Source organism: Phalacrocorax aristotelis, chromosome 2 (assembly GCF_949628215.1).
Source record: "Phalacrocorax aristotelis chromosome 2, bGulAri2.1, whole genome shotgun sequence".
NCBI classification, from domain to species: Eukaryota; Metazoa; Chordata; class Aves; order Suliformes; family Phalacrocoracidae; genus Phalacrocorax; species Phalacrocorax aristotelis.
The window spans coordinates 33,182,009-33,193,851 of NC_134277.1; the positions used below are offsets into that span (position 1 = coordinate 33,182,009).

General features: G+C 37.4%; 1 protein-coding gene across 1 annotated transcript; it reads right to left on the reverse strand.

The window, feature by feature from the left end:
- Positions 1–1,578: 1,578 nt before the first annotated feature.
- On the reverse strand, positions 1,579–9,714 carry AGR3 (anterior gradient 3, protein disulphide isomerase family member). The gene is made up of 7 exons (XM_075086115.1): positions 9,571–9,714; positions 7,347–7,410; positions 5,999–6,051; positions 5,277–5,353; positions 4,956–5,019; positions 3,830–3,913; positions 1,579–3,065 (listed from the first exon to the last, which is right to left on the reverse strand). Exons 1-7 carry the CDS (start codon positions 9,674–9,676, stop codon positions 3,016–3,018), a joined length of 498 nt encoding a protein of 165 aa, XP_074942216.1. The 5' UTR covers positions 9,677–9,714; the 3' UTR covers positions 1,579–3,015.
- Between the last annotated feature and the right edge of the window lie 2,129 nt (positions 9,715–11,843).

Below are 11,843 nucleotides of genomic sequence, written 5' to 3' on the forward strand. Positions count from 1 at the left end.
AATATGCATTGCAGTGTAGCTATAAAAGCTAGCTCTTGTTTGAGAATGAAAGTCAGTGATATTTGTATTGTTCTGAAAATGTTGTTATTTATAATTTAGTATTATATTTAATTCATGTATTTTATTTCCTGTCTGATGGTTCAATATCAAATGCCCAAAATAAGGAGAACAACAGTAGACTTCTAGGCCCAGGGCTTGTATTACTTGTTTCATCCACAATCCCAGTAAGTGATAATTCTACCATTTATTTTCTGTTACAGCACTGAGATCAGTCAGACTACGGAGTTTAGCATTCCTAAGCCCGGCATATTCTGGACTGTGGTCCTGAATCACAACCCTTTTGGGATTCCAGCTTTGTGGATTCTTGACAGCCCTCTCCTTGCTTATTATTGGATCCACTAAAAGAACTGACCCAAATGACCTAAGCATCTTTGGAGAAACTGGAGCAAAGGCTACACATCAGCATTTCTCAGGACAGTAAATTCAGAGGGTAACAACAGGCACAAGATGTGAGTTCAGTTTTGTAACCTTATAGAAACATAAACTCATAGAATCATTAAGGTTGGAAATTACCTCTAAGATCATCAGGTCCAACCATCAACACAACACCACCATGTCTCCTAAACCATGTCCTGAAGTGCCACGTCTACATGTTTTTTGAACACCTACAGGGATGGTGACTCCATCACCTCTCTGGGCAGCCTGTTCCAATGCCTGACTACTCTGCCAGTACAGAAATTTTTCCTAATATCCAATGTAAATCTCCCCTGATGCAACTTGAGTCCATTTCCTCTTGTTCTATCACTAGTGACTTGGGAGAAGAGACCAACCCCCACCTCACTACAACCCCCTTTCAGGTAGTTGTAGAGAGCAATAAGGTCTCCCCTCAGCCTCCTTTTCTCCAGACTAAACAAGTTCCCCCAGTTCCTTCAGCTGCTCCTCATAAGGCTTGTTCTCCAGACCCTTCACCAACTTTGTTGCCCTTCTCTGGATACGCTTTAGAACCTGAATGTCTTTCCTGAGGTGAGGGGCCCACAAGGGAACACAGTATTTGAGGTGCAGCCTCACCAGTGGGCAGTACAGGGGCACGATCACTTCCCTACTCCTGCTGGTCACACTATTGCTGATACAAGCCAGGATGCTGTTGGCCTTCTTGGCCACCTGGGCACACTGCTGGCTCATGTTCTGGCCTAAGTTAGAGCAGAGATTGTTTCAAGCCAATGTCTCCTGTGATCTCGGCTGATGTTTAAAGTGAATGTATGGAGGGAAAAAATCTCCCTGTAATATGACTGCAAAGACCCACCCCTCTCCACCTAATCGTTTGGTAACATTTTGTATCTACCATACTTAATCATTTTGTGCTGTGCTTCTCCGCAAAATAAATCTTCTCTCAACCCTATTTTGAAAGTGCTGCCATGGCTATCTTGTGTCATCTCTGGCAGCTAGCTCACATCCCTTTCTCCTGAACATCTCTGGCATCCTTCAAAGATGGTATGTCCACAGACTGGGAAATGTTGCCAAATCTGGAATAGATAAGGACATAAATGAGTAGGGCTAAACACAACTCAAAGGAATGTGATTACCAGTTTATTTTTTTTTTGTCTAGCATTTTCCCATAGGTTAAAAAATCATTTAACTGATTATGAAGACAATATACTGTTAATGACTAATACAATATTTTTTTCTTTTAGTGTACAGGTCATTTATCACCACTTTGTTGGAATATGCTTTTATATCCAAATTTTTACATAGTTCTGAAGACATAGATAGGCACAATATAACTCGTTCATGACAAATTAATACTAGATATTGTAAATTAGCAAAGCTATCCTGCAAAGATCCTTGCTTTATCTTTTATATGTGTATTTAGGCAGCATCATAGCAAATGGCAGGTAGCACAAACAAGTGACACCAGTGCTTTTCACATAGCATAACACATGCTCTTACTGCTGATGAGTCGCTTACTGTCTTGCTCTAGTGAAAAAGCACATTGCTGGGATAACACAGTATTTCAACTGACTTCAGCTTTTTACTCAAAACAGGCTTCGACCTTTGCATATGGTCATCCTGGGAAAATTTTGTGAGACTTCATATGTACAGATGCCCTCACTAAGCTGCCACCGTGATGTCTGGGTTGGGATGCTACAGAAAAAGAGGGAATGACTGGGATGAGCCTCATGTGACTGAAGTTCCATTTAAATGAAAAAAGCTAGGACCAGCCTGCTCATTTTATCCATACCAGACTTTACAAGCATCAATTAGCCTCAGGTGTGGAGTTCTGGGTCTATCTCTTTCCATCTCTCTTGCTTCATTGTGTTTTTATCATAGCAAAACCTGTAGTTGCTATTTGATGATTATCACCTCACTGAGACCCCATGTTCAGTGCGAAATGTCTGTTCTGTTTTAAACTATCAGAATGGTAGTTAAAGAATTATACAGAAGAAAGCTAAGCCTGGATCACTGATTTTTTTCTATATAAGCTATTCCAGAATCTACAGGAAAAGCCTTCCTTTCTGATTTGCCAGAAAAATGTCTTTTCCTTTAATAAGAAACAAGTGCATAAAGCAGAGTTATGCTAGCAACTTACAAGCTTCTTGCAATAGAATAGCTGAGATGCAGCTATTAACTTATAATACAAATTGCAAAAAGACATCAAAAATGTTGGTTGTAACTCTTGGTCAGAAGTCATAACTCATTAAACAAAGTCATAGCTGGATTGATAAAATGCAGCTCAAGGTTGCTGCACCTTAAACCATCACTTTCAGTTATTCAGATAACTAATTGCAAAGTGTTTAATAGATTTCTCCTCATTTTCCAGATGTACACAATAGTCTTTCTATGTTTGTTCTTCAAATTGTACATATAAATTTCTTATGAAATCTGATACACCAAAGCTGCTTGGTAAGAGCTCAAAATGATAGAAGAGACAGAGAGGTTAACTAAATTATTTTAAAATGTCAGGTTTCCTAGTGCAGCTTCACCTCGTAGAGGCTATGGCAATTTCAGTGTTGCTGCTTACAGTTCTGTCTGAATGAGGCGTAGTGCTTTCTTCATGTTCTCTATTACTGAAAGAAAAATAAATAATAACTGTAAAAATGTACTTAAAGTGCATTTGTACAATTAAAAAACCCACCAAATTTAATTAATAAATTGTTCACATTGACAGTAATTGATGGTCACACATTATATTTTAAAGCTTTCTGTTATGAAAATTCTCACGCTGATAGTAAAGCAGAAGGTAAAAAGTTTTGTGAATCAAAACGTTTAACTTAAAGGGATTTGACAAGGCTCCTTTCAACTCCCTCACTTCACAAAAGCAGGCCTAGTAATCAGATGTGAAGTGCATATTTGTGGTGAGATACTGCATTGGTGTCAGACAGATGGTGTAGAGAAAGACTAGCTCAACCTGAAAAATCACATTCCTTTCTGAAATATGGGTGTTAGGTGGTACCCAGGTAACCACCAGAATTTCTTTTCTGATTCCTTCCCACCACTAGCTGTTTACATTGCGCAGTTGGATACCTTTGGGCTTAGTAACTTTTACCATTCTCCAACAGACTGCTTAGATCTTGATCCTGAAAGTTCTCACCTGTGATCTTTCAACTTGTCTTACCTGACTAGTCCCAATAAATTCAATGGGACAATAGGTGTGCTTAAGTGTTTTGCTAGAACAGGTTAGACTATTATAATGTATTGCCAATGCCCACACACAGTCCTTATTCATTACTTTGAGATCTTAGCGGGTTCTCAAGCACAAATGATTGGGATGGGGTGTATCTGGCTGCTTACAACGTGAAATGCAGAGTAACGCAATTAAGGGGGCACTTACAGAATGGTATGTCTTGTGGTTCGTAAGTGTAAAGCCGGTTGGAGTATCTTCCTGTGATATCAGCTCTTACTGTGAGAGATGGGTCTGAAAAAGTAATCGTATTAAACACTGCTTTCCATTCTCACAACAGCTGAGGGCTATGTGAGTGGTGCTACTTTGACAGCCCTGTTTCTGAGGTGTTCTGATTTCATCATCGAGGCAATTAAGAGGCCATTACACTCTGTTCCAACCAGCTAGACTCGGAGAAATCCTGAACAAAAGCTAATGTTCATTTTTATATTATGCAGCTATTTTAAAGTGATATATTACACATGCATTTCATTCATATTTAAAGAAAAATATCCTGTTTTACAAGTTCTGGGGTTACATCAGGGAAGGCCAGTTTGACCGGATGCACGCATAAAGAGGGTCATGCATACCTAATGCAATATTAACATGACCTACCTAGAACCTTCAGAATGCAAATCTTGTGATTCTTAATGTTTCCATCATAGGAGCAAGTTGTCGTGGACATCTCTTCTCCCCGTTACCCTTCCAAGCTTTTTATTAACTGACTCCTGTTACTATATTGCTCTCTGTGTAAGTGTGGGCTTCATCTCACCTAACTTTGGATGCCACCACTAAGGTAGTCACTCCAGGCTCCCTGTACAGTCAGTGAAAAGGAACAGGTACTCTGGGGCATTCAGTCTATTCCAGAAGTCAGCTTTACAACACGATAAATGATTCCTTAGATGTCACTATTGACTTGCTCTGTGGTAATGTCCACACTGTAGACATCTACATTCAGTCAGATATTTGACTATTTTCAGTAAACTTTGTCTTATAGCAGCACTAGCAAGAAGCGCGAAGAGCAAAACCCAGATGCTAATGGACATTTAAGCTTCTTGCTCCCAAGCACAAATCAGGTACTCTCCAGAACATATCTGTACCCTGAGTAAGTTTTGAGGGTCAAAGCCTGAGCTAAAGGCTGAACTCAGGTCTGCCAAGTTCCAGAATAATGCCATGGTAATGGTAAATTTTGAGCTATTTTCTTTTTGCAAAATGAATAATTTTGATATCCCCAAAGGAGGACACTGGCATAGATTCAGATATCACATCTCTGAAGATGCATAAATATTGTACGTACCCACAAACATGATTCGAGGCACATATTGTCCATCAGGTGACAGGTTTTTATCTGTGGTTTCATGCTGGCAGAGAAATTAAAGCTAATTATTAAAACATTTTTGTAAATTTTGGTGAAGTAGTGCCACCAGTGAATAGTCTTGTACCAGAAGATAAAACCAAAAAAGATACTACGTGTGTGTATACACATGCACAAATGCCTCTACTTATATGTTACTGAAAGGCCACAGATATTTAGGTAAAATGACATGAAAAAGCAACACAAAGAAAGAGAAAACACAAGCCGAAAGACACAAATCAAACCTCCCCAAACCCTTCATACCATGAGATTCAGCATAACGAAGTTATTTTGGGCCATTTCTTGTACCTCTTCATTTTCTGCAAAAGCTTTCTTCAGTGCTAAAAAAGACATGGCCATTTTGAAGTCCATCTCAAACAAGGCCTTTCCTTCTGCATTTAGGCTCCACATTGGCTGGTGACTGGCCACATTGTTCCTGCCTCTGCTGATTCACATTCCTGAGGAGACACTTCAGGGCTCTGTCACTGCTTTTTGTTTTTTGACCCATGTCAGTACAACCTCCCGACTATGAAAATGGAAGCTCTCTTCTGTTATTTATGAAACCTGTCTCAATGGATACCATGTCTCAGCTTGACAAAAGTGCATTATTCTCAGAAAATTCTTATTAGATCGATTTCAGCAGCCCTGTCCTGATCTCCTTCTCTAGTTACCGGTTCAGGAGAGCCAAACATTATTAAATCTGTTCAATGAGTCAGTAGCAAGTCTGTGTCTCTTAATTTAAACTGACGAGTGCTGCATTAGGGATAGCAGGAAAACAGCACTGAGTGTTTTTCATGGTCTTTTTTGGGTAGTTTCATAGTGGAGTTTTTGTAAATAACAGCAATAAATTCTTAGTTTTTCAAATACATTTTCATTTACCTATTTCTTCAAATAATTTTCAGTAAGTGCAAAGTAAATGTATAGATATGTGCAGTTTCTTATAAAAATATTTACAAAATTTTAACACTCAAAAAAATCAAAATTACCTTGGCAGTATTGACAGTCTTCCAAATGGTGAATTACCATCAGTGGTTTGTTACTTTATTAATAATAAAAAAAAATATATAATTAGATCATTTGACAAGTATGTAAATGAGTGATTTTACTAGCAGACTGGAAAAGGCAAATTATATTTCATCTACCCTTAACCCACAGTAAAACCATACAGACATTCCATAAAAAATTAGGCATTTCTAAACAAGAGAAAAAACCCATAAATCCTTCATGAAAGAAAGAAATAGAGAAATAGAGTTTCTATATCTAAATAAGTTTCCTAAAATAAGAATTTCTAGAAGAAAGAAACAACAGAGCCATCATAATTTCATTCCCAGTTAGCACATAATCAAACTGAAGAGGTGTTTGACATTGCTTAGGTGTGACGTTATCCATATTTAAGAAAATAAAAATAACCTGTATGAACTGGAATAAAATAATTGTAATAAAACTGGGTTTATCATCAAATACTTCCTATGAAATGTTTTGTGTTCTTTAAACTTTCTTGAACACATATATGGTAAAATTTTTTTTCTGTAAATAGTTTGGTAAAGTATCAAAATGTCATATTTTTGAATGTCAAAACAAAACAATTCTGTGCATTTTGTCCTGTATTTTTTTTAACTACTGTTACTCTTCAGTAAAGCAGTTACTAACGCTTGATCTGCTATCACTGTCAGGAGTTGTTCAGTTCCTAGCCATTTTCATATAGGGTACATTATATTAGTTGCCTTTTATTTAAAAAATATTTTGCCTTTGATTTAACAATAGCTTATACTATGCTCTTATGATCTAAAATGAACTGTAATAGAGATGTAAATGAGTAGTATTATGAATTCTCAAATGTATTTTCAGCTGAATCACAGAGAAGATTCAGACTGGGACTTTCTACCAAGATAGTGAGAAACTGTGAGTACATCAAGCACGTATGCCAACTAATAAAGTGTTGGGGAAACACGTGAGGCAGTAGATCACCATGCAAGGACAAATTTAATGGATTTCCAGCTGTTGATTAATGAATCAGAGAAATAATGACACATATATATCAAGATGTATTTTAAAAGTTATCATATCTACATCTAATTGCTAATTCAAATGACAGCACTGCTGTTGTGACAAAGAAACAACAGTGTTAAACACAGGGCTGCCTATCTGCCCTTACATTGCTTCAGAGTCATAAGACCCCTGCAACAACCTTCATTTATAGGCATTATTTATTTAACTGTTTTATGTAACTGGGTGGTCTGCAGATCAGCTGCCATGGTGTTTCTTTGTTCTGTTTCACTATAGTATATTCAGGCATTACTGCCTGATTAACAACTTTGTCTTTTAATCTCTTACCTTTTTTTTGCTTGATAAAGTCCTTCTTCATAAGTTTGTACCCAGGTAATTTCATCTCCCCACCCTAGAAATATAACAAAAGGATTAACTGATGGCCAGGTAAGTAAATAATAGCAAATTACATTTTTTAATACTTATTAATAGTTGTACAGAAATAGGACTTGGGTTTTTTTTTTTGTCAAAGTTTCCCAGACTTTGTGGATATACTAATTCTACATCTCCTGACAGGTGCACTGGAAGATTTAAAAAAATAAAAAACAACAAACCAACAACAAGCTCCAAAAAACCTCAGCTAGTTGAGTATCCAGTTCAAGTCCTCTAGCAAAGCTATTGGATCTCTTTCTGACTACTCAGAGGTCCCTAAATCAGCACTGAAATCCTTTATATCTTTATATTGTCGCTCCATATTTCATGTAGACCCTGGTTCTTGAAGAGAAAGTCGGCTTATAAAGTTAGAGAGCAAAATAAAATATGACAGCTCAAATAAGATTGACTTTAATACGAACATTGTTAGAATAGTCTTGAGTTTTAAATTTAACTCTCAAGGCATGAATTTTCAATCCCTGGCACTGCAAGTACTTATAATTTAATAAAAGAATGGTTGTTAAACAAAAATCTCCACCTAAACAAAATCCTAAAGAACCATCAGCTTTGTTGCTCATCCATAGCTGGTGATACACCGATCTCAAAAAGCAAATTGTCCAGTTGGTTTCATGCCTTCAGATCCCACAGATGCCAGCCCCTGAGTAGTAGCTCCCTGCTTCCCAGGCAGTGTTGCTCCATTCATGATGGCCATCATAGGAATTGTAGAACAGCTGCTGGATCTGGACCAGGTTAAGGCTCTGTTTCTTCTGTGCTGTCTGAAAAGCACTTGGGCCAGCCCTAGTCACGCAGAGATTTGCTGTTAGCTTTCTCATGGAACAACTGCTTGTGACACTACTAGGTCACCTCTTCTTTCAGGAGAATGATTTCGATTACAGATCTGTCTGGCTGGTGGTGCGATTTTGACGTGTTGACTAGTGTGTTCCCAGACCTGGCTGAAGTCAACTGCTGGTGTAGGCAGCTGCACAGAGGAGTCAGCTAGGGTCATTTTGCAGCAGGTTTAAGTGTTCCCCTTTGATGTGTGGAAATTACGGGTAAAGCACTCAAGGCATCCCAAAAGGCCTGAAATCAGAATTAGAACACTGAGGCTTTTTGTGACTATGTTTTTCAAAATTTCCAGAAGGGATTTTTAAAATATCTTTTTAAACATTTAGGCTTAGTGGGAAAAATAAATCCTGATCTAGGCAAGATAGGCAACATATACCAGATTGATTATACCCTTTCTCCAGGGATACCACTTAGGAGACATGATTTGCAGTTTCTCTTTGGTTAGTCCAGTTGTTGCATGATTTTGTCAAGTGATCCCTGAGCTCAGATGGGGCCTCTGTGACGGGTAGTAGGACTTTGCCAGTGGTTTGTATAGGAAGACCTCAGAGGTGAACTGTGGAGTCTGCAGGCTTTGCACAACTTGCAGAAGAGGTCAAGGAGGTAGCTGGAGATTTTTGGCGGTGAGTAGGCCCAGAAGGGGAGGGAAGATGGAGAAGAGGAAAAGACTTCAGTAAGCTATTTCTCTGCTCGTATTTCTAAGGATTGATCAAGCACAAATAACTTAAAATAGGGTCTTTAGTTAACATCAAGGTTGAAAATTGTGCACTGCAAAGAAGTGAATTATTCACTGCAAAGCATGACTGTGACTATCTGATGAAAAGCAAAAGAAAAAAAAGTCACACAGAAAAACCCACCAGTAGCTCAAACTGTTGTCCTGTGTCTAAAAATGGGTCTGTAGAAAAATTGTTTCATAGCAACTGAAGTTATGAAGCTGTGTTTCAGTAGTTAATAAGTTGCCATAACAAAATATCTTTTAATTGGTATATGAAAGAATATTTTTTCACCAAATACTACAAGTGCATCCTGATTTAAGAGACTCAGTTTAAATTATTGGCTTCTACTAGGTCACTGTGAGTTATATAAATTGTACAGGTTACATGAGGCCCTCAGCCATATCCTTAAGAACCAACTGATGGAGTGAAACGACATGGAGTAAAGACACGCTACTTAGAGTGCCACTTAACACTAGAGAAACACACCTCAAAAACACACCTTTCAGGTATATTCTAAATAAAAACTTTTGCTGACCTACATGGGAAGATGAGGAGGTAACTATGTAGTAGATATACAGTACCTCTTGACAGTGTCTGAGGTACTCTTTTTTCCTTTTTGATTGCCATCGCAAGGTTGGAAGAGACTGCAATTAGCAGGAGGGACAAGGCCAATGTTGAATGGAACATTATTTCTTTGAGAAGATGCTTTCAACGCAGTAAGGAAACTGGAAAAAAAAGGCAACAGCTTTAGTCGCATGGGTTCATCACCTGGTGCAGTGTAAATCAGTATGTTAGTGGTATCCTAACAATCTATAATACAGAAGTAGTTTTGGTTATTTCTACAAATGCCTTTGTGAGAAAACTGCAAAATGGAGGTGCTTAATTTTATCACGCAGACTGCTTTCACCTGTAAAAATTAGGCTGCAGGGGACAGTTCTCACAAGAACATGATCAGGGGAACAAAGTTAATTTCAGTTCATTTCTGGTCACCCAGCATTTGTTTCTTATGAACTAGTACACCATTGTAATACTGGATCATGAAAATTTCAAGACAGTGCTACTAGTTGTTCATTCTGTTCGTTTTGTAATTTCAGTGAAATGTAACAGCATGGGATCTTTTTCATGGACAGTAGGTTTTTTTGGTCAAAAGGTGTCTCATGATATCATCCTCAGTAAAATAGGAAAATTGACAAGTATTTGCCTCCAGGTATAATACATTTTAAATTGGCAAATCCTTCCAGAATGTTGAAATTGCCATCATTTTTTTTCAGCCTACACTCAGTGAACGAGGATGTTAAAGATTGTGAGATAAATGTCAAAGAAATCTCCTGCTGTTTCTCACAATGAAAACTCAAAAGTTTTCCCCATTCTTCATAGCATACTTAAACTGATTTTCACCTCAAGTCTTCTTAATAAGAAAATCCATCTGTGCTCCTGGATATATCAGTATTCTGAAGATGTTTGCTTCTCTTCCTGACAAAGATCATTATGAGAAATTCAGTAACTTCTGGTCTTGATGAAAGTAAGAGAAAAAAAGCGACAGTTGAGGAAAGGCAAGTTTTTAAAATGTATAAGCCTTCTTTCTGCCCGGTACAATAATCTTTGGGCATTAAAGCTTGGATATTCAGGTGGATACCTGATGATTTGAATTAAGTTAAAAAATATAATGCGTGTAGCCTAGGATACCACCCAGTCCACTTATCAGTTCTCACTGGAGATTCTACTTTTCAGAGGCTGAGATTCAGGAGTTTCCAGGATTAGCTATTGAGAAAGTGCTTTGACTTAAATTAAAAACAAACAAACAAACAAACAAAAAGCACAAATCAAAACAAAACCCCAAAGCACTTGTACCTGTATTGATAAAGAAAATTTCAAGCTTGCATTTAAAAGTGATATCCAATATGGAATTAGAGCCCTGAGCACTGGCAAAAGAAGATCCTTCGTGCTTCTTAGGACAGAGAGGCATGAAAAGTGCAGCAGATTTTACCCTTACTTTAATGAATACCTCAACATTATTAACATTACTGTTACCAGCTCAATTTCTGGTGAAAATATCCGAATACAACTTCCAGTAGTTGGCAATCTCAATACAAGAAAACTCTTCTATTTAAGGGACTGGGGAAAAATTCGCACATTAAAATGTGCAAAATTTTTGAAAAAAATGAAGTATAATCTTGTGGTAAGAATTCTATATTTCTGAAGGTTGCTAAAATAATTAATACATCCATTATAGTATTTTTTCTCCTTAGTCTTGTCCACAACGGTTCCCTTCCCCCCCACATGGCATCACAGCTCTAGAGTTGTTCTTTGCTTCACATACTTTCCTCCTTAGACTCATTCATGTTAGCTATTGTTCACTGAGTTTTAGAAGGCAGTCTCCTTTGGAGCTTATTAATGATGCACATTAATTTGATGATTGGGGGTTATAGATGCTCAATAAGAAACCGTCTCCTTAGTGTTTCCTGAGGAGAGATAATAACTTTTAGTTAATTCTAGGGGATAAGGAATTTTTGGTAATAAAAAGTCCATTCAACTTTCCCCCATGTTTGTGCAAAATGCTAACTTCAGTCAGCAAAAGCAGATCATTACACCTAACTACTATACTCTTGTATTTGTAGCAACTCTGTGTAGAAGTTAATAACTATCTTTAGTATCAGTTTACCTATTAGATGTTAACAATAAAATCTAGCATTTATATTAATATGTTAAAAGGCTATTTAAACATAAATATTTATGGCTTTGAAATCACACCAGGTAATATCTTTATAAAGCAGGTATGGAATGTGTGAATCAGTTTCTTCTTTCATTAAGTACTCATGAAAAAATCAAAGTGTAAATCTATTCAAGTCACAGG